Source organism: Falco rusticolus, chromosome 5 (assembly GCF_015220075.1).
Source record: "Falco rusticolus isolate bFalRus1 chromosome 5, bFalRus1.pri, whole genome shotgun sequence".
NCBI lineage: Eukaryota > Metazoa > Chordata > Aves > Falconiformes > Falconidae > Falco > Falco rusticolus.
In genome coordinates, this window is record NC_051191.1 from 11,659,732 (window position 1) to 11,682,350 (window position 22,619).

General features: G+C 44.3%; 1 protein-coding gene across 1 annotated transcript in view; it reads right to left on the reverse strand.

Moving 5' to 3' along the window:
* Positions 1-5,483: 5,483 nt before the first annotated feature.
* The window catches only part of CFTR (CF transmembrane conductance regulator), a 91,777-nt gene continuing 74,641 nt past the window's right edge, over positions 5,484-22,619 (reverse strand). Inside the window, exons 23-27 of the mRNA XM_037389854.1 lie at positions 20,274-20,429; positions 10,917-11,006; positions 7,434-7,606; positions 6,954-7,059; positions 5,484-5,690 (exon numbers count right to left, since the gene is read on the reverse strand). Coding sequence (XP_037245751.1) covers positions 5,484-5,690; positions 6,954-7,059; positions 7,434-7,606; positions 10,917-11,006; positions 20,274-20,429 — 732 coding nt within the window. The remainder of the gene's footprint in view (positions 5,691-6,953; positions 7,060-7,433; positions 7,607-10,916; positions 11,007-20,273; positions 20,430-22,619) is intronic.

Consider the following 22,619-nt stretch of genomic DNA (forward strand, 5'->3'; position numbering starts at 1 on the left):
ACATAGCGGCTTCTCCGTTGGTTTACCATTGGGATAGTGGCAAGAATGTGCAGAAGCAAGGCCGAGGCTCTGGTCAGGAGTTCGGGGCTTCATTGTATCTTCAGGTTCTTCCTGTGGTGCTACAAACAGCACTGCTTGTGCACGACTCGTAGTATCAACTACTCTCATTTTGGGTTAGAAATGGGCAAAATGCTTTTTCTTCATTCCTTCCTGTGTCTTAAGCAAAGAGGTTTTAAGTGTGCTCTCTGTGGTGGACCACGCTGCTCCGTGCTGCACGCCGCTCCCATCCATTACCCTTTCTGTGTAAAGAAGCAAGGTAAGTGAAGAGAGAGAACCTGTCCGCATGGAGAGGTGTCTCAGGAAGGGGTGTCTCAGGGGAGCTTCTAAGGTTGCATCCTTTCCCCAGGCCACTAGGTCAGTAAAAGACTTTAGCCCCTCTCTGACTACATTACACTCCTTATACACAGCTCAGCCTCTTCACCAGAGGAACCCTAAACATTCCAGCCCTCCAGGTCACTTCTGAAAATAGAAGCTTTCAGCATGTCTCCTGTGATTCTTATTTCTTGACAAAGAACTTGGAATATGTTCCTTAGAAGAATGTCTTGAGTCCATCAGACAATATTTAAGCTCAGTTACTTAGTGCTGAGCATGAGCTGCAAAATGAAAAGTGTGCCAAAACCTGCTCCATCATTCAACCAAGGCAGCAACATTCATAAAAAATAAAAAAAAAGAAAAGAGCAAAACCAGAGAGCCTGAATTTCTGAGGCATGTCTCTTCCCATAATACAGCTCAAGTGATTTACAAAACAAATCAAAACCCTCCAGCTTTCTGGGAAAACCGGAGAAGCAGAATAACCTCTACAGGTAGGAGATGTTTGTGGAAGGAGCCAATCTGAAGAAAGGATGAGGGACAATTTCCCGGTGCTAACTGGCTAAAGTGACAATTATGGTGTTCAAACCGTAATTAAGAGACTTTAGAATTCCCAGGTGGGCTGTTCTTACAGAAACCTGAAGTCAAAGTGACAGTTGAGTGGGCACGCGGTGTGTTTGTACTGAGCTGTAGCAAAGGCAGGCTCAGAAGGTGGAAGGTTTTGCACAGAGTTAAGGTATCGGAAAGAAAGGACTTTTAATTCTGAGGATTTAGAGGTACAGAAGAAGGTCTGGGAGAAGGGAAATACTTCCTTAGCACAGTGGTAGTCCAGCTGTAGTTTGGCTAATATTAGCTGAAAAAGGAGCTGGGATGTGTTCCCTGTGTCACGCAGTGTCACCCAGGCTTAGGAGAGAGCAGGGCACAAGTGAGTAGCGGGCCCGGGCGGCGGCACGGTCCTTTTCCAGCTGTAATGGTTGGTTGCATCAAATTCACAGGCTCATCACAGATGGATCAGCAGTAATTGTAGGCCCCTGAACATATTGGTGTGACCAAAATTCGGTTTTATACAGTACATTTAAACGGTTTGGGGAGAGGAAACTAAGAAAACCTATTCACCCGTTAAAGCTTTGATCATGAGAATGAACCCGTTCAGGAAGAAAACCGGCAAGAAAGTTAGACATCACTTGAAAACATCCAGTTGCATTTACAAGGGTTGTATTTTGAGGCTGAAGTAAGTCCTGGTGAATAAAATGAGTAGTAATATTGTTTATCCTAGGAAGAGGAAATTGTTTTTGGAGAACATGAAGGTTTTTAAAGGAAATGTGTTACTGTATTGCCTTGCACCTTGCTTAATTTGCAAGATTTTTAGGCAGCAATTAACTGTCCGTTAATGACCAATTGTACATACGGTTCTAAAGTGCTTTTTCTTTTCCAAATGTTAAATCACAGCATTGTTGATAGATCTATGTGAGAGAGAAGATCTCTTAGCTGACAGATAAGAGAGATAAGGTCTCTTAGATAAGGGAGATAAGATCAATTAGATCTCTACCATAAATGGTAGAGCTAAAATACCAAGTCTATATCGGAAAGAGGAGAAAAGAATTACCAGAACACTCTTTATACTGAACTGACTTCCAACAATTAATGCCAGTTCAGAATTTATCTTAATGTGGGGAAACGTTTTAAAAGGCATCTTTGCCAAGAGCTGCCACATTTCAGCGAAATAAACCTGTTGCCTGAGCAGGGTAGCATCCAAGAAGTGCAGAGGCCATTGGATGTTTAGTGACACTGATCATGGTGTAACATGCTGAGGGATGTGAGGCTTGTGGAAATAGAGAAGGTGGATCTTAGGAAAGACTTTGGAAAAAGGTATGTAATGTGTAAAGTACTAAAGCTAGTAAGACACCAGTTAAGCAACTGTGAAAGCAAAACTGGTTTTTGGAAGAACAGCAAGCTTGTTTGACTCCAGTGAGATATTGAGCATATAGTTTTGTTTTATCAAATGTATGTGAACTGAAGCACATGAAAAGAAAAATGCTCTTTGAATACGGCTCAGCCTGTGTTTATGAAGGTAATTGTTCTTTTCTTCCACTGTGCTTGGGTTATAGCCTCATTTTATTTATATACATATATTTTTTTTTAAACTCTGATGCTTCATTTTCCACCATGAACAGCAGGTGCAACTTCCCAGCTTAGGGCCGCTTTATCCCACCGAACACTTACTCGAGAAGGCAACGTGCTCTCCTCAGCCTTTGCTGGGGAGCAGGTGGGGTCCTCTCCTCATCATGGCAGCCGGTACTGAATTACCTCCCGTTCCAGCCTGAACACCACAGCGGCTGAAGCAGTACTTGTGCACTGAAAGAAGTAGCTCGTTCTTCTCCGACCTTTGCCCACTTGCCCTTGGAGGGCAGAGAGAGAAGCATTTCTGCAGCATCTTGCCTGGGCTTCCTGGGGCAGGCAGCGTGGTGGGAGCCGGGGAGGGATGGCACAAGCTGTTTCACTAAATGTTGTGCTACGGGGGGGGGCCCTCAGCTGCCATTTCTGCCTTCAAAGTGCTCCTAACGAGTGCTTGTATCAGCAGCTTCCACGGGTGTCCCATCAGCTTACATGGTCCTGCTGTATCTACCTTTTCCTTTCTTGACGTGTCTCCTTGTCTGCTCAGTTCAACTTGCCTCTCTCTCTAACGACGCCCCTAAAAAAATTACCTCCAGTAATTGTGCAAGCTTTGAAGCGCACGCCGATTCTGATGACACAGTGGTTCTTTTCTGCTGATCTTTCCGTATCATCTTGTTTATTTAGATAATAAGCTCTCCCACATGGTATGTCTGCTACTCTGAGCAACATCCTGAAAAAGAGAGATCCTTGGCGTTCCTCCTTGGGCTTCAGCACGCTGCAGCAGCCCTGGCCTCCCAGCCAGGTGTGGCTGCATACACTGTAAAGACTCGTATAAACTGAGAGCTGGCTCCGTGGGAAAAGCGATAGAGCAGGAGGTGAACAGTTTGAGGGGGTAGGGGGACTGAAGATGGGATTCAGAAGTGATGCTGCTTCAATATACAGTTGGTTTTCAGCTGTTGCAGAGCTTAGCGGCAGAGAAATGGTGACATGGCAAAACTGAGCCTCAAGGGTATCCAGAACTGTCAGCAACAGGCATTGCTTTATGAAGAAAGCCGGGCAAAGCAAGGAGCCATCCATGCAGAGAGGAAGGAAAGCAACCCAAGTCCTAGACGTAGAAGATAGACACGACTGAAAATACAGTAGGAAGGACAAGGCAGGAAAAAATATAAGAATGAAAAAGTGTAGTTGCAGAGGAATTCTGTAACGAGGAACAGAAAGCACGTAGTGTGGGACTAAGCTAGAGGAAAACTAGAACAGGACAGGGTGAGCAGCTGCTCCAGAGCGAGCACTGACCCAGCAGCACCCCGACTGGCTCCGGAGCACAGGACTCGGCTCAGCGGGATGCTGTCCCAGGCTAGCAGCAAAGCTGCTGCTGCTACGCGATGCCTAAACGAGTTTATTTTCAAGATTCGCATGTGCTGCTCTTTGCAGCTTTAGAGCCCAAGTGGTGGAAGAGCTATAAAGCTCATTTAAAACCACTGTTGGTCAGGCACACGAGTGGTGGTGCTGCTAGCCAGCTGGTAGCAGCGGCCGTGAGAAGGCTCTTTGTAGCGCCCTTCCTCTGCCAAGCTGCTGCCCGGCGGAGCAAAGGAGGCTGCGAGGGACGGGCGGGCGAGGAGCGTGCGGAGGGAGGCGGCAGCCGAACCCCGCAGCACCACCTAGTGCCCCCGGCCCCGCCTGTTCGCAGTTACTCTGGTGATAAAGAGAATATTTATTCAAAACTATAGTCACCTGTTCGGAGAGGCAGCAATGACTGCAATGGAAGGAGCAGAGTCAGTCCGCAATGTCTGCACCATAGGGGGGGGGGGGGCGGCGGGGGCGTTGTAACGTGTCATACAGGCAGTTGCTTTTTTTTTTTTATTTAAAGGAAAAAAAAAATTTCTAAACCGTCTGTATCACTAGAATAGTGCACAAAGACAGCACTGGAAAGTACCTGGCCTAACTCTGGGGCTGCCCTCTTTAACAGTTCTATCATGCGACACTCAAAAAAACCAACACCCAACAATCCACATGTAAAACTTTTTGTACAAATATATTTTTCTTTATAGTACATAATCACTTTTAAAATACATCATTTCCTTAGTAAATGTTTGCAACAATATTAAAATAAATAAAATATCCTACTAGAGGAAGTTCAGTTTCACCATAAAACTGCAAACCAGAAGAGTATAAAAATTAATTTCATTATGAAAGTCTAATTCTGAGATGTTTCTTTTTTTATTTTATTTTTTTTTTTTAGGCCAGGGTAAAAAGCGTGTAAAGGTGCCAGACCTGCGCTAACTCTTACAGTTCCACTGCCAGGAGAGTCCCTCCCTGGACACTAATGTCAGCCTGCACTCATCCCACTGCAAGTGCGTGCAGGGGCGGGTTGACGGTCCCCTAGGTTTTAAAAGGAAAGACCAGTTCCCCCTTCGCTGTGCAGATGTGACAGATGTCGCCTTGTCTCACCTCCACGTGTGGAGTGGTGAGCTGTTATGAAAGGCCATTTGGCCTTTGTCTGCTAAGTTGAAATTACAGTTGCTGCATGGAAAACAAAGAGGAGGAATTTTTCTGTGCGTCTTGCTGATATTGTCCCTTAAGTTGTTTTCAAGGAAGCTTTCTAGTTCTGATTTTTCTATTTTCCACCCGGGTCTCTCATATTCTTCCTGCTGTCTTGACTCTCACCCCAGCAAGAACGTTTCTAAAACTTTTCTGAAACGATTACGTCGGGCTAAGCAGGTTACTTCTGCTTGCCATCTTGTTTGTACCAAATCAGAGCAGCTTTTCAAAGGAAGTCTGGTTTTACCATTCCAAGTGGCAAAACTTCATAGAATGTACTAACTTGCACACGATTAACCGTGGAAGGAAAGTAATTCCCAAACGTGTGTGTAGTCACTGCAGCGATCATGTCCTGCAAGGTTCAATTATTGCGTGGCTCCCGCAGGTTCAGAAGTGCTGGTCCTGTCGTTGTGGGACACTTCTGACAACTCACTCCACAAAGAGTGTGCTCACACTGTGTCTCACAGCCTCGTCTCCTGCACTTCTTCTTCCGTCTCCTCCTGCAAGGCAGTGATTCTGGGGCGAGGTTTGCGTTTACTGGAGTTTCTGTGGTGTACTGGGAGTAGCTTAAGGCGGTCGGCATGGCTGATGGCTTGCCTGAAGGAGCTCTTTTCGTTCAGCAGCTTCTGAATCGATTCATACTGCCGCAATTTATTGTCCTCAATTACCTGAAGAAACGGTATCACTCTCTTAAGATGGGTAACAGTGGTGCTGACAGAATTTAACTAACACAACTAATGGAGCAGGGAAGAGACATGAAGACATAACAGAGATTTTCTTCTAACAGGAAAAGCCCAATTTACAATTGCAGTTTCTAATTTCTAGTTTGCAATTTCTAATTACAACCATAAAACCAGGCATTAAAATTGTAACATGGAGAAAAGGTGCCTATTGCACAAGTTACAAAATGCCGTTCGGCTCGCTGGTTTCCCCTTGTGACTTTTTTATTTATTTTTTTTTTACCTCTGAGAACGTTTGCTGACGTCTCCAGATACCACGGCATTTCCCCAACGCTGCTAAACTGCCCAGTTAAGAAAGCGTTAACTGCATGCAGAAACCAGAGCTGTATTGCAAGCAGAGGGAGAAGGCTGCCAGCAAGGTGCCAGGCCGCCTTTGCTTTCTTCTCCCCAAAGAAGGAAGCACACGTCAAGGAGCAGCGCATCCCGAAGGACGAAGGACGTAGAACCTGCTTATTGATTAGCCTGCTTCATTTTCAGGCTGCATTCTTCCTGATGTGCAAATACACACAAGCAAATATACATGGAAAATGATGTTTCACTCTGCTAATCAAATGAAGGTCCCCCCTCATGGAAGAGTCAAGAAAATACAGCAGAAGGAACCTCATTTTTAAGAACAATTACATGACTTGCCTTTTCTTTCATTCACTAACCACTTTTGTATAACAAGGAAAGTACCCCAGGACTTCTGTACTTTGTCACCTCGATTAAATGAGAAGGGAATATGTAAGTGGTTTGATGAAAGAAATCAGCGATTCTGACCATCAGATGTCTTTCCAGGAAACCCCTCCCCCCGCTACAGCCTCCTGTTGCTCCAGGGCAAGCGCAGCCACTCCTGCATTTGCAACGGGAAAGCCCTGTGAGATGCTGGGATTTTTCTGGAGCTCCTGAGCCAATCTACAATACAAGGCACCTGGATGAGCAGTGGGATAACCTACACCCCTTTCCTTCTGGTTGAAAGAAGGAATCCAGCTCTTCCATAATGTGACCCAGCCCATCTGAACACAGGTGTCTATGACAGCTCAGGTGAAAGAGCAAACAGCAGCCTGCTGCTCTTCTGCAGGTGACCGAGTTGCTCAACTGCCCTGAATGACCTCACCAATCCAGCCAGCTTCATCGTTTCTGCTTGGTGCACTTTGCACGTTCATCAAGCGTAATGAAACAACGATATGTGAGACTACAAGAAAGGCTCACCAAAAACCGCTGGCACTCCAGCATCGCCTCCAGCCTGTGTTCAGAGAGTATCACCGTGCAGTTGGCAAACGCATGCTTCAGGGTCTTCCTGATCACTTGGGAGGTTCTGAAAGGCAAACAAGCGCTGGCGTTTCAGACTGCAATGTACGTGCTGGCCCTACCCATTACTTTATTGATGCTATTTCATAGTCTAGCTGTGTGTTGTAAAGCTCACGTGCATGGACATCAACACTCTGCGGTCTCTCAGCATGCTGCATTTCTGCCACAAATCAGCCATATTTCTATATATTTCATATATCAGCTATAAATCTAAGGTTGTAGCTAGGTTTCCCTGATCCCCCATGCAGAATTACTAACATACGTTACTGAAATCCGGTTTAGTAACAGACCAGGCCAGTTACCAAAGGTCTCTTTAGCTGGTGCTGCCTCACTGATTTTCTTATTTCACATTAGAAGACAGAACAAAGGAACAAAACGTACACAGGGTCCAGGTGAGCACTCGGTTCATCGAGCAGCAAGATTTTAGCTTTGCTGAGAACTGACCGGGCAAGGCACATCAACTGTTTGTGGCCATGGCTGAGGACACAGCCTCCATCCACCAGAACGAAATCAAGTTGGCCTGGAAATTGCTCAATTACAGACTTCAGCCCAACCTGCCAGAAAGAAAAAGGACAGGAAAAATTGGTGAGATACAGTCACTGCTGACTGTGCGTGTGACAACTAACGCCTTTCATTTCTGGCAGTGAAGAGAACACAGAAACGGATGAAAAGGAGAATCTGTCCTATAAAGACTACAAGCTAGTAGCTGGATGATGTGAAAAGCACAGAAATACTTGACTCTTACAATATGCTAGCATTTATGTTGGGAAGCTGATAGTTAATGCTCGATTTGTTTGTCACATACGACGACTTCTGGCATTTCAACCAAAACATTCTCAGCTAGCAGGCTAGAGAAAGCAACATATTTGAAATTCTTTATCCAGTGGTGATGTACATCATTGCAAATGTTAAGGAAAGGGATTTTTGCAAGGAAACCAGGCCTCTCTGGTTACTAGGTGGGTAAAAAGAAATGACCAAAATTTGTATGCTACAACAGCATACAGCAACAGAGAAAATAACCCAGGTCACCACAGTTGTTTTTTCTATAGCTCTGAGACCATTTCCATCTGCTCCTTTTTGCTGCCCCAAAGGTATTGTGCACTTTGTTTATACTAATGGCATCACAGGCTTCCCCCTAGCATCGGTGACAAAACATTTAGAGCGGTGCCCATGCCAAGTGAAGCTGCTTCCCTTGGACCAGCAGCCAGAATCCGGCCCAGGAGATGTTCTCTGACTGTTTCTTCCAGTGCTCCTTTTTGCTGTCACTGGGGGACTTTGTACACCTCAAAGCAAAACTTTGCATCTTCTACAGGTCCAAACTGACTGTGTTCCTGGGCCTAAGCAGTAGCATTTACAGAGAAATTTCTGTAAAATACGAGAACTAGGAAACAAACATGAGTTGCATTGCTTCAAAAAAAGGTTATAAAAATGAAATGCAGCCCTAGTAGTTTATGAAGAGATCCCTTTGTGTTTGTTTCAAATATTACTGATCTGCAATTAATTTGCATTCCAGGGCAAAAAAATAGTAGTGGAATTCACCCTTTGTGTTTCCATTTTACATGGAAACCATATTAAACTGTGGTGCACGGGTATGTGCATGGTGTTTCCAAAGAGTTTGTGCTTCATTTATAAGCAAATTAAGGCCAGTGCTTTGTTCCTCACCCCTCTTTTGAACACACATCGTGTCCTTTAATGAAATTTTACATCTAATGGCTGGGAAAGATGCTTTCCTCTTAAAACTGTACAAGGTCTCTCTGTGTCCCTGTAGGGTCCAGACAGCTGACTGCAAGAGTAAAACTTGGCCTCAAAAGTTGACGCAAGTCCAACAGATTCAAGCGCTGAAATATGGGAGCAATAAAAAGTGAAACATCTGACATCTGTCCATTCAGCGCCTTGCTCTCTCCAGCTGATTCTGAGGAGCAGAACAAGCTCATGCTGGTCTCAGCAGGATCCTCTAAATCCTAGCAGCCAACACGGGTCAGGGAAAAATTGGCAGCTAACTTTCTTTCTGTGCCATGCTCCAGAAATTATACTGACTCACTGTCACTAACGAGACAGATTTCAAGAGCGTGAACTTTGTAAACAATCCAATCACTCTTTTATATTTGCTTTGCAGTCTCACCTGTGCAATGAAAACCTCTGTATCACATACAGATTTGCCAGACTCCTTAATGATAAACACTTAGGTTAGGTTTTTGTTTTTTTTTCACACTGTCATAAATGACGTTTAGCTCTTTGAAATTCCAGGCTCAATTCACATGTGCAGTGAAAACAGTCCTCAAAAGCAGAAGGAAATCTTGTCTTTTTCAAGAAAGGGTATCTTAATCCACACTCCATTTTTCCCCCAGCCTCAGTGAAACAGCACTGAGCACCCCATTGCCTCTGCTAGGACCAGCTGAAAAGCTGCTGTCGCATCGTTTAACCAAAAAAGTCACGATGTTTTTATTTGACAGTAAATTACTCCTAGAATGTGTCTGCTTGCCTCTTTTCCAAATATAGGGAAGAAATCAGATAAAGCCAAGAGAGCAAGCAGAGACACAGTTAACCTCCTGGATGGGAGAGGAAGAACTTGGATCAAGTCCCACACTTGTAAGCATTTTCTGATACCCGAGACTTGCAATGCACAAGGAAAATGGCACCGATTCGTTGTGGAGTCCGTATTAATTAGGTAATCTGTACCTTGGAAGAAGGCATCTGTGTTCCCGGCTGCGGCCCTTTCCCTAGCTCTCCTCCGCCTTCAGGCGCTACGTACACCTGTGCGATGTGTGAAGCGCGACCAGAGCCAATAGGTGGCATCTGACAACCGTACTGCACGGGGAAACGGCCACCAAAACCTGGGCCCTAGCCTCGCGGAATCCGAAAACAAAAAATGTTGCGAAAACCTCAACATGCAATTACAAGACGACCTTCAGATTCATAAAATCTACGATTCCACGATACTTATTTGCTGCCCGTGACACAAGCAGGGTGTAAGCCTGAATGCAGTGTCAGAGCGCGCTCCTTCTCAGCTGGCGTTACATCGGCCTAAGAACGGCGATAACTGGAAAATATTTAGAGGAAAGATTTTTCTAAGCAGAATATAAATATTTCCTATTGCAGAAACACCAATCTTTTTTCTAGGAAAGACCACAGGCATTTTTCACTTTTTTTTTCTGGTCTCCAAAATGTTTAGTAGTCACAGAATCACAGAATCACTTCAGCTGGAAAAGACCTTACAAGATCATCGAGCCCAACCGCTAACCCAGCACGGCCAAGTCCACCAGTACCCCACGTCCCCGAGCACCACATCTACACGTCCGTTAAACCCCTCCAGGGATGGTGACTCAACTGCTTCCCTGGGCAGCCTGTTCCAATGCTTGACAACCCTTTTGGTGAAGAAATATTTCCTAATATCCAATCTAAACTTCTCCTGGCCCAACTTGAGGACATTTCCCTTTGTCCTATCACTTGTCACTTGGAAGAAAAGATCATATTTTGGTAGAAAAATGTATTTCATATATACGGCAAAGCATTAAAATGAAAAAAGATTACAGAATGTTTTGCTGTATCAGCTTCCTCTGATTTTTTTTCTCTCAGGGTCACTCAGCGCAGCCAAACATAAAACTCCACCTATGCTAAATCACTGCATGAGTAATCCAGACTGTGCTGTATGGAAGTTTATAAATTTTTTTAAAAAAATCTGACAAAGGCACCTCTTTATTATGTAGCAAGGAAACATGGTTTACAGCACAGCGTTACCTTTCCTCAGCACTTTTTTCTTGTAAGATTCTGTATAAATGTAATATATGACAATCATTTGACCTACACTAGACTCTGCTGTAACCACTTCACCAGAAGGATACAAATAACATCAAGCAGCTTTACCTCCTCTGCGACTTTCCATATTTCTTCATCTTTCCATTGCCCATAAGGATCCAAATTCATCCGAAAAGTTCCAGAAAATATGAACACTTTCTACAAGGAAAAAGATATACAGACACAGGTAGATAGATACCCTAAAACATTGTATAAAGCAGTGTAAATTGTAAAGCATACAGAAAAAAGAATAACCTTCTGCAATTACCAGATAGAGCTTAATACACATTATTAAATTTTTTTAAAATTATTATTCAAAAAAAAAGGTATTTTAAAAATCCTATGTTCAGTTTTTGGCAATTGTCTTAACAAAAACTTAACCAAACTTTTCTGAATAACTGCAAAAATCACATTTCAGCAGTTTTCAGAATAAAAGATTTCCACTTTGGAATAAGACTTTTAAAAGCCATTTTTGATTCTTTATTATGGGATAAATATTCAAAAAAAAATATCCCTAAACCAATGTGTATGTTCCCACAATTTTGTTCTAAAAGAAGAAAACTGTTGGGTATTTGTCAGTATTCAGGGACATTGTCCTAAGTTGTTTTTCATTAGTGAATTTCTCTTTGCCTAATCAATTGTAGCCAAACATATACCAGCATCCTTCGGTTACCTGACATTTCACCATGTCCCAGTCCTATCTCAAAAGAGGTTTCTTTTTTCTCTTTCACTGTCACATCACTGAGACGTGACACAGCATGACCTGATTCACGACTGTTGCAGCAAAACTCGCTCTGATCATTTCTGAAAATTCCCGACAGATGCTACAGCCCGTGCTCCGTCCCTGCTCTGCCCTGTGCCTTCCTTTCAGCACACAGGACGAAGTGGATGCATCTTTCCTAGCCTAGCACTGACAGCGCATCCTTCCCGCACTGAAGTTTACTGCTTGGTTCTGCTTTTCTCATCATTTTAGGCAAGCAGATTTCAGTGAACATCCCTTAAATACACGGGTTTTAGCTTGAAAAGCAATGACTCAGACAAAATTAAATGTTTATTTAATCTCTTTTTACATAGGGTGGGTGTGTCAGATTCTGGTAGAAGTGAGGTTTTTCAAGAGATACTGAAGTTGCACAACATTTCTTAAGAGATAAAATCAAGCTGTTGCTTTCTGTGCTGCAAGGTACGACGGCTGCTTGTAGCTGGGAGAACTTGGTCTCAAAGACTGTCAATGCATTGTTGAGAAATATTATCGTTTGGTCACTCTTTCCTTGTACATACGGAACAAATACCAAGAGGAAAGATGTGAGACAATTATTTTCCTCTCTTTTGTGTTTCTAAAGAAAATATTTATTTAGAGAAAATGTGTTGACATGCCAGTGATTCACAGCCATGTCATTTCTTGTAGTCTTGGTAGTCGAACACTACCAAAAGCAGCGAAGGACTGGCTGTACCAGCAGAAAAGGGCTGAGAGAATATACTTGGCAAGTACTTTCCCAGAGTTTGGCTTTAAATTTCCACCTAATCTAACCTGGGAACTTGGGCATTCTTTCATCAGATTTCAAAGTGATTTATACATATATTTACATAAATAATTTAATTATGATTAATTAAAAGTTTAAACATGGCAGAGGGAAAAAAATCATTAATTAATTTGCTTAATTAAGATACGTAAGCCGTTGCAAATAACTTCTTTGGTGTAACAGAGAAGGAAGTACCTGATTCAAGAGAGCAGAGGAGAAAAGCACTGCACTGTGGTGCCCTGTAGCCAGTGGGGTGGATTAAAGTGCAACGGTACCAGTCACTGCAGTGCTGGCGACTGGGCTGCAGCGAGGCAGCAGCACACGCAGCTAGAAACCATTGAAGTACTTTTGGTAGAGACTAGAGGGGAAGAGTAGACTCTTGCCTTTATAATAATTACTGTTAATAACAATGAATGCTTCAGTGAAGTACAGCGCAGTCCCTTTCCCATGCCCAGCACTGGTTTGGTGGCATGAGTGGGGCAACATATTTGCAGCAGGATTAGATTCTTCCAGGTAAGTGGGTGCGGTGGAAACAATAACGCCGTGGAAACAGTGTCAGACACGGGTTTGTTCACACTTTGAGCACCATACATTTAACTAATGGAATAGGTATTTTCATTTCTCAGTGGTAAAGAATAGTTAACCAAACAAACCAGTTTTAAAGAAGATAGGGCTGAATAACATTCCTGCTGAAGTGCAACAGGCAGAGAAATAAAGGGAACGACTTTCTTTTGAAACTGCTGTTATTCCTAATAACTGTGCTTTCAAGAAGCAGGGCACTAAAAGCAAGCTATTTCCAAAAGTACCTTCCCCCCCCACAAGGTAAATATTTCATTGTCCTGAAATCTGGTACCTACCTCTCCATTTCAACACCTCTCTCCTCCCAGCTCATTAGAAACCACATAGGGTTCACTTGAGTAAATATCATGTGAGTTACACGGGCAGTTTAGAGTTCACTTAAAAAGAAAAAAAAAAAACCAACCCCAAACATTCTTAAAAGCTAGAAGTCTAAAGTGAAAAAAAACCCGAAACCCAAAGTCTCATGGACTTATGTGTTGTTTATAAATACTGAAGAAGTAGAAATAAGGAGACCATTGGAAAGGGGGATGGATGGCTTGGGAGACCGGCAGCAAATCTGGAACCATCTGCTTCTCTGTCACTTGCTCAAATTCACCCAGATTGATAATAGGCATGATCATACAACAGTTTCTCAGACCTGACATCCATCCACAAGCAAAACACTCAGGAATATAAATACAGCCATGTTTATGTTCTGACCACCCCAAATATTGTAAATCAAACCTTCTGAAGGGCTTTAACCCCCTCTCGGTGGCTAGAGCCTCTGCGTACTGGTTATGGTGTGGGATACACCCAGCTTATGGCAATAAGCCTCCTAAATTATTTAAGTGTTATGAGAATCAGGATCCTGGAGTACCTAAGCAATACATAGAGTAGAACGATCAGTTGAGAAGAGGCTGCTAAGGAGCAAGAGTATCTTGGCTGACAGTAGCTGCTGTGGCAACAGGGACAACCCATTTGAAGGTTCCCAGTCAGACACATGGACCCTTGTTCCCATATGCTCGTGGAAGCTGGACGTTCTCCATGCTGGAGAGCAAACACAGCATCAGCTGGAACCTGACACCAGCTCCACACACAGACCTCCATGTAGCCTCTTCCACTTCACATATATTATGGCAACAATATCAACATGAAAGAAAATCAAATTGCTACACGAATGCCTTAGTATTCTACTTATGCTACAGAGTTATCGTAAGCGTCCTTTAGGGACTTTACATTGACATAATATTTACAGACAAGAATAAAAGCACAGGAGCAATGAAGACCTGCAAGTTTTTGGGGAGCAGTTCTGTAATGTCCTCCCTTGAAGAGGGCTTTATACTAATGCTGGGCGAGGGGGACCTCAATTCATCTCACTCCTAGCAGTTAGATGCCAGTGCCAGCAACAGATGTCCAGAGTGTGGCAAGGGATCAGAGGTCAGCAGAAGAGCACTTGAAGAGCAGCACAAAGGAACTCCAGCAGCTCCAGCCAGTAAGACAGCTTCAGCAGGGGCCCTCTTAATTGCCTCTATGCAAACGCACGAAGCATAGGGAATAAACAAGAGGAGTTAAGAGACATGTTCAGGCCAGCAGGGCTATGATCTTACTGGCGTCATGGAGACACGGTGGGATGGCGCCTATGACTGGAGTGCTGGAATGGAAAGCTACAGGCCTTTTAAGAAGAACAGGCAGGGGTGACAAGGAGGGTGCTGCCATCTATGTCAATGACCAGCTGGAGTTCATGAAGCTCTGCCTGGGGATGGATGAAGAGCTGATGGAGACCTGATGGCTCAGGATTAAAGGGAGGGCAGGGAGAGGTAACATTGTAGTGGGGATCTGCTACAGACTGCCTATCTACAGACAGACAGGAGCAGCCTCACATTCACAAGCCCTAGACCTCCTGGGGGACTTCAACCACCCCAATATCTGTTGGAGGAACAACTCAATGTGCGCTTGCAGCCCAGAAAGCCAAGTGTATCCTGGGCTGCATCAAAAGAAGCTTGACCAGCAGGTTGACAAAGATTATTCTCCCTCTCTACTCCACTCTCATGAGACCCCACCTGCAGTACTGCATTCAGCTCTGGGGGCTCCAACATAAGGAGGACATGGATCTGTTGCTGGGATTCCACAGCAGGGCCACAAAGATGACCAGAGGGCTGAAGCAGCTTTCCTATGAAGACAGGCTGAGAGACTTGGGGTTGCTCAGCCTACAGAAGAGGAGGCTTCAGGGAAACCTTAGAGCAGCCTTCCAGTACCTGACGGGGGCCTACAGGAAAGCTGGAGAGGGAGTTTTGACAAGGGCTTGTAGTACTAGGACAAGGGGGAATGGCTTGAAACTGAAAGAGGGTAGATTTAGGTTAGATACAAGGAAGAAACTCTTCACTATGAGAGTGGTGAGGCACTGGCACAGGTTTCCCAGAGAAGTTGTGGATGCCCCATCCCTGGAAGTGCTCTAAGGCCAGGTTGGATGGGGCTTTGATCAGCCTGGTCTAGTGGAAGGTGTCCCTGCCCATGGCACAGGGGTTGGAAACAGAAGATCTTTAAGGTCCCTTTGAGCCCAAACCATTCTATGATCCTATAAGATGCTAAAACCTCTGCCTCCCATAATGCTTACTGGTAAACACAAGTGCTGTGCTCCTGGCAACACTGAACCCATGATGCAGAGAACAATGTGTATACTGGCAGAAATAAGCATGTGGGGTTGTTAATGTCCTCAGGTGCAATGTGTGCATAGGTCTGGTGCAGCAGATGCTTCCAGCTATGGTGATGCTGACTCCTCTTCGCTGCCCTGCAGGAACCCAGCCTTTGCAGGACCCTCTGTGGCACCATCTCTGGGGAGCAGTGCTGCTCAGCAGGCTGCACCGTGCAGAACTGCCCTGGCATGCTGCAAAACAGCCACCCCCAGAACTGAAAGCAAACAGTCCTGAAGGGTATGAGAAGCAATGAAACAGTGCTGGAGACAGACAGGTAGAGAGACAGGTACAAGGAACAAAGAAATTGCTACAGAAAAATTGGAACTACAAAGATAAAGGTTGCAAAATTTCACTTCTTGAGGAGAATAAAGAAGCAAAAGTGATCTTTTTTTTGTCAGCTGGCAGTCCTACGAACAGTAGTAACCTCATTCTTCACACTAAGCTTGATTTTAACTCTATATGGAGTACTTATACATAGAAAACAGTGTGAGAGCCACAAGAATGCAGTGGAATAACACTCAAGAAGATATGAGAAGTCATCCCCTTCCTTTGAGCTAGCAGCACCTTATGGGTCCTGGGTTTCTCCTCAATTATTTTAATGAAAAATTGGCTGCAGGTCTCCTGTTATCCATTCAAAGCCAAATTTCTGAAGGCATTTTCCCAATTTGACTCCATTAAATATTTCAGGATGCAATCTGCGTGAGGATCTGTACACAAAAGAGCTTCAGTGTGTTGAAACCAGATGCTGCTGACTGTCATCACCCTGGTAATGTGGTGGAGAAACTCTTGCAGAAGAGGCATAAGAAAGGACTGCCCAGAAAGAAGGGATGATGGGCTGTGATTATACTTCAAACAGTTTGTTATCGCTGGAGTAATTGCTTTGCATAAGAATGACAAACATCCTGCAGTAGCAGCACTGTGGTCAGGCTGTGCTTCAGCAGCACAGGCCTGTGAGGAGCTACGCGAAGGAGCTTCCTTGTGTGTGCTCCAGGAAACAGATTTTGTATGATATATTTACTCCTTCACACCACTGCAGTGCGCTGACAGATGGATTTGAGACACTGAAAGAAACAGGTTTTTGCCTTTGCTCTAGCTTAGCATGATCCCTGAGCACCCTGCAGGCCATTCCAGCATTGCCTGGAGTGGATGGCAGTGTGTTAGGGTGCTGTGTGTGCTACACAGGTGCACATCAGTGAGGTTCCCACTGAGGAAGAGCACTTCTATATTGGAAAAATTAGGGAAGAAAGCGAAGGAAAGTGTTGGGAAGTTTTCAAGAGGAAGTATGCCTCAGGTAGAGCTCTGTTCTCCTTTTGTTTGCAAAATCTCTCCTGGAGACAGAAAATATCGAGGTGTTGCTACAGGCCAACCTCTCAAGAAAGGAAAGACAAGTTTGTGGGGTTTTTTTTTCTCCTTTTTTTCCCATTCTGAAGCCTTAGGTGAATGGCAAAGAACAAAATGCTACCTTTGTTCTGCTAGGAAAGGCAGGGTGGCATATGCCATGTCTCTTCCCTGCTGGGAAAGTGCTAGTGAAAACTTCATTTTGTTCTGCATGTGGGAACTTTCGAGGCATAACGTGCAGTTCTTTGGCAAGGCTTTGGGACAGGAGCTGCGAACTGAAGCATGCAAACAGGCTGGCAATTCTCATGACCTTCCAGAGAATGGACGGCTGGGATTTTTTTGGTGTTGCTCTATGCACCAGGGGCTTCCAAACTGAACTAAATGTGTAATTTTAACAATGAACTAACAATGCACCTCACTAGCAGAATGCCAAGTTACATTGCTCATATAACAAATGGCTCTCGCATTTTGCTGATGGCTGCAGAGTAATGTTTTCTATATCATTAGTGACTTTATAGTGAGTACTCACCTATGGGAATTATTAATCATATTTTTTGCTGAAAAAATTAGGCTATTTGCTACCAAGTATTCATTTTTCTCCTCAGTCCATGTGTTGTTCTCAAGGACAGCCGGAGACGGAAAGCACAAACCCTGCTGGGCAACCACATCTCAAAGGAAGAAAGGGCTGAGAGCAAAAGGATGTCTATGGGAGAGACAGGGAAGTCCCTTCCAATACAGAAAGTTATACTTGGCTGTATAGGAAAATTTCACAATGGACACAGCTTATACTGGTAAAAGCATACTTCATCCTATACAGCCATGCTTTGGATGACAGCTGTATAACATACCTGTCCTCCAAACTAACTAGATGCAGCTGCATTTGCAGCCTCTATCTGAAGGGGTGACTTTCTTCATACTTGCAAGCAACAATCATGCTGCAGAACTGAATCAGCAATAATAAAGAAATAAAAATTTACAGATACAGACAGAGTGAAAATGTCGAAGAGAGGACAGAAAGGGTGATGACAGGGCAGCTATCAAAGGGCAGCTTGCCAAGCCTCAGCTCAGCAGGCAGCATATGACCAACCAGGCTGTTGGTAGGGCTTAGGCAAGAAACGAATCCAACCAGTGGACTCGTCACTGCTCTCCTGGCTCTGTTTTGTTGAGGGTGTAACTTGGCAGTGAAGAAAGAGTCTGTTCTGGCAAGGCTGAAGCGCTAAAACATTGCTGCCTTTGAGGAAATTTCAAGCATCATTGTGAAGTGCACACAGCAGAGTGAGTTGTGCCTTCTTTGCACACCTTCTTTACATAAATATCATTCAGGCTACTGTGGGATACCATTTTTGAAAGGGAAGCTATCACAACTCAAAATTGATCATTAAGTAGAAAAAATAAATTCTGAATCCCTCTTGATCTTTGCAAAATCAAAGCCATTGTGTTTCCAGCATGAGCACTTCAGCATCTTTTAACAGCTACTAAAGCCAAGACAGTGCCATCAGGAACATCCTGGTTAGAGTCAAACCCCACCTTCATAACACTGACCTAGATAAGGAGAGACCACAGTGACTTGAGTGATTGTTGTCTTAGTGACTTCCTACAATTAGTTTGGTTTGTTGTACTGGAGTAGAAAGCAGAATTTAGCCTACACACCCAACAGAGAGTCAAAGTGATAACAGACCTCTGCCATGATGGTTGTGGAAAAGAAACCCACTATTTTGCAAATGTAAACCTGACAGTGTATTTTCAGTTAAACTGGCCGGCTGTCCCAGAGTCTCTCCAACTATTTTAAAGCACCTCATGTAGTCAGTGCACAACAGCTTCATACCACATGCATGTTCACTGCAGCTCACCAGCTTTCTAAGACAGTAACCACCTTCCTAAGGCAGTAGACTATCTGGGAACAAACCAATATGCACAGAAAGCAGCTGACAACTTTTCTACTGTGGAGATGGGATGGGCAGAACTGCACAATAAGGGTTTGACAGCTGACAGTCAAAAGGAGATCCTCGGTCACTTTCTTTGGCCCACTCCTTGTGGACCGGTCAAGGAGTGAGCTGAGAATCAAACCATACTTATCAGTCTCTAAGGCTAGTAGCCGCCTCTCAAGGATGGATAAAGGTGGGACAGACTGCATGTCCCCTTGCAGTGCAGCAGGCTGATTTGCAACTGGTGTCCTTCTGCCTCCTGATGCCACAAGTATCTCCTTGGTAAGACTGCAGTCAACTGTTACTTGAATTAACCTGCCACACTCACGAGACTTCCAAAGGAATGAACACTGTTATGGAGAAGACTATGTATATTTAGTAGCTGAACAACTATGCAGTGTATAGCTTTTAAAGAAGAGAAGGCCAGTATGTATTACTCCTGTATCAGTGTTGTTGGAAAGGACTGACAGCTCTCAGCAGCAAAAATAAAAAACATGGCATTAAAATTATGCAGTTCATTCCAACAATTTTCATTCCTACCTTTACAGTGAGTGATCACTTTTAAATGTTACTTCATACAGCCAACAATGTTCATTTTTGAGACAGATAATCCAGAGTTTAACTAATATAGGTCAGTGATCCCATGGTGGGGACATCAGGAAGGGACTCAGACGCCCTAGGTTTAATTGTTTGCTCCTCCTTTGACTATTTTTCTTGTTCCAGTTATTTGAAAGTATTAGGGTGCCTAAACCCATGTGAGGAGCTGCTTCCTTTTTCATCTCTGAAATGGCATTACTTCGCATATGCTGGGACTGCTGGAAGCATAAATAACATGAAGTGCTCCTTTATACATGCACCATGAGAATGAGAAGTGACAGGTAAAAAAGTGATGAGTCCAAGCTGGGGATCAGCTAGTGGTCTAGTAAAATATGAGGAAAGCAGTAATTATGCTACTGGCCTGTCAGGAAAAACAGGCAACATGTAGCATCCACACATTAACCATGATACATAATGTAGGGCTTTAGAAAAGAGTAGCTGAGAACACCATGTATTGTATATTTTTCCTCCAGGTGGTACTCTCTTATTTTGAACCAACGTGCAAACTAGTTCAGCGGTGCAAGGCTAAGCAGGCTGCAAACATGTCTGTCAAGTGTGCTGCACCTTCCCATTTCTAGAAGAGTTCTTGTGTGAATGGCATAGAAACCCTCAAAAAGTAGAGTTTGCTGAGAATCATTGCATCCATCCATCCCACTCCTCTTTTCACAAAATCTTTGTGTTCTGTTTCTGTTTCTCAGTTAGTTGTCTTATGCTTCCAGCTTGAAGCTAACTATGTGCATATGGATGTGGAACCACTGAAAATAAAGACACACAAATACACAATAATCTCATTACCTGAGGAATCACTCCAAATGCCTTTCTCCATTGTTGCACACTGACTGTGTTCCAGGAGACTCCATCAATCTGGATATCCCCTTCTGTATTCAGCAGTCTTAAAAATGCAAAAAGTAAAGTGCTTTTTCCTGAACCAGTTCTTCCTAAAAGGCCCACCTGCAATGCAAATCATAAAAGCAAACATTTAATACTGCTCACATATTAACGACAGACCAAGAAAAAACACTTAAGAGATCTCAGCAGTGGAGAACATGGAGATCCCTCAATGGGACAGTAAATGTCATTCATTTGGAAATGATAAAAGCCTACAGCAAAGGCTGAACAAAACACTGGGCCAGACTCACGTTTATTTTGTTAGAATTAACTAAGATGAAAAATCTGTTAGTCTACCCTTAGCTGAAGAACAGAAATTTGTTTATATATTATCTTGTACTGATTAGTGCAGCTCTTCGTGCCTTTCCCCTGTCTTTTGCTACGAAGTCCTCTTCAGCAAAACTTCATCCAGCAGACAAAAGCCAAGTAGGGAGTGGCCTTGAATCACACTGCTAAGCTACTCCATTTCCATATAATTGAAAATAGAGAGCCTAACTCTGATCAGACCATGAAATTTCTAATGGGGTAGCTTGGGCCTGAGGCACTGGTCACAGCACATACCATGCCATTGCCCACCCCCAAGAAGCAATGCAACTACTCAACCTGCCCAGCTAGTGCTGCCTTTCCTTACCTTTTAGGTGGGAAGAAACATAACACACAGTTATGGTTTTTTTAATGTGTTTCCCTCGTGGGATTGCACTGACCTATTGCTGGAAAAAGCAGTATCTGCAGTAACCACCAGCAAATGATGAGATACTGTGTTTTCCAACAGCTGGGTTTTACACAGCTAATATCTGAGCATGGGCTGGTTTTGTAGGGTGACAATATACAAGTGAAGGTGAAGGAGGGGATTCTTCTTGCTGCCTGGCATCCTTTCCATAACAGTGCCTCAGGCCTCTGAACCAGATGAGCAGTAAACACTGTGTTGCACCAACCTAATTAATGGATTGGGTAGATTTGTATTCCAATCTACAAAAAGAGCATGAAGGAAGACCCAGGGAACTACAGACCTGTTAGTCTAATTTCAGTTCCTGGAAAAATTATGGAGAAGATTATACTGCATACAATTGAAAGGAATTTAAAGAACAATAATGCAATCATCAGCCATAGTCAACATCAGTTCACAAAAGGAAAGTCCTGTTTAACTAATTTGATATTCTTCTGTGACCCACCTAGTGGAAGTAAAGGCAGTGGATGTAGTTTTTCTGGATTCCAGAAAGGCTTTTGACACTGTCCTTCATGGCATCCTTCCGGACAAGTTGTCTGGCTCTGAGATGAGTGGGTTCATAGCTCCCTGGGTGAAAGACTGGCTGAAGGGCAGAGCTCAAAGCATTGTACTGAATGGGGCCACACCTGGCTGGAGACCGGCCTCCAGCGGTGTTCCTCGGGCTCCAAGTCTAGGGCCAGTTCTGTTCAATATACCAATGATCTGGATGCACCATCAAGCAAGGTTGGTGCCGATACCAAACTAGGAGATGCTGTTGACTCTCTCGTGGGACAGGAGGCCTTGCAGAATGATCTAGATAGATTGGAGCATTAAGCAATGATTAACAGGATGAAATTTAACAAGTCAAAATGCTGGATTCTGCTCCTAGGACGGAGTAACACCAGGCAAAAATACGAACGGGGTCAGGAGCGGCTGGAGAAGAGCCCCGCAGAAGGGAAGCTGGGGGTGCTGGTGGGGAGCAGGCTCAGCACGAGTCAGCTGTGTGCCCTGGAGCCAAGAGACAACCCGCACCCTGGGGTGCCCCAAACACGGCGTAACCAGCTGCTCGCAAGAGGTGATTATCCCCTGCATTCAGCACTGGTGCGGCCTCACCGGGAGCACTGTGTGCGCTGCTGGGCCCCACAGCTCAAGAAGGACGTGAAGGTCCTTGAATGGGTCCAGAGGAGGCCAGCACAGCTGGTGAAAGGGCTGGGAGGAATGTCCCGTGAGGAGCAGCTAAGGACGTTGGGCCTGTCTAGTTTGGGGAAAAGGAGGCGGAGGGGTGACCTCATTGCTCTCTGCAGCTTCCTGAGGAGGGGGAGTGGAGAGGGAGATGCTGAGCTCTTCTCCCTGTATCCAGCGATAGGACGTGTGGAAATGGCTCAAAGCTGCACCAGGGTAGGCTCAGGCTGGACACGAGGAAGCATTTCTTTAGCGAGGGGGTGGTCAGTCAAACACTGGAACAGGATTCCCAGAGAGACAATTGATGTCCCAAGCTTGTCAGTGATTAAGAGGCATTTGGACAATGTCCTTAATAACATGCTCTA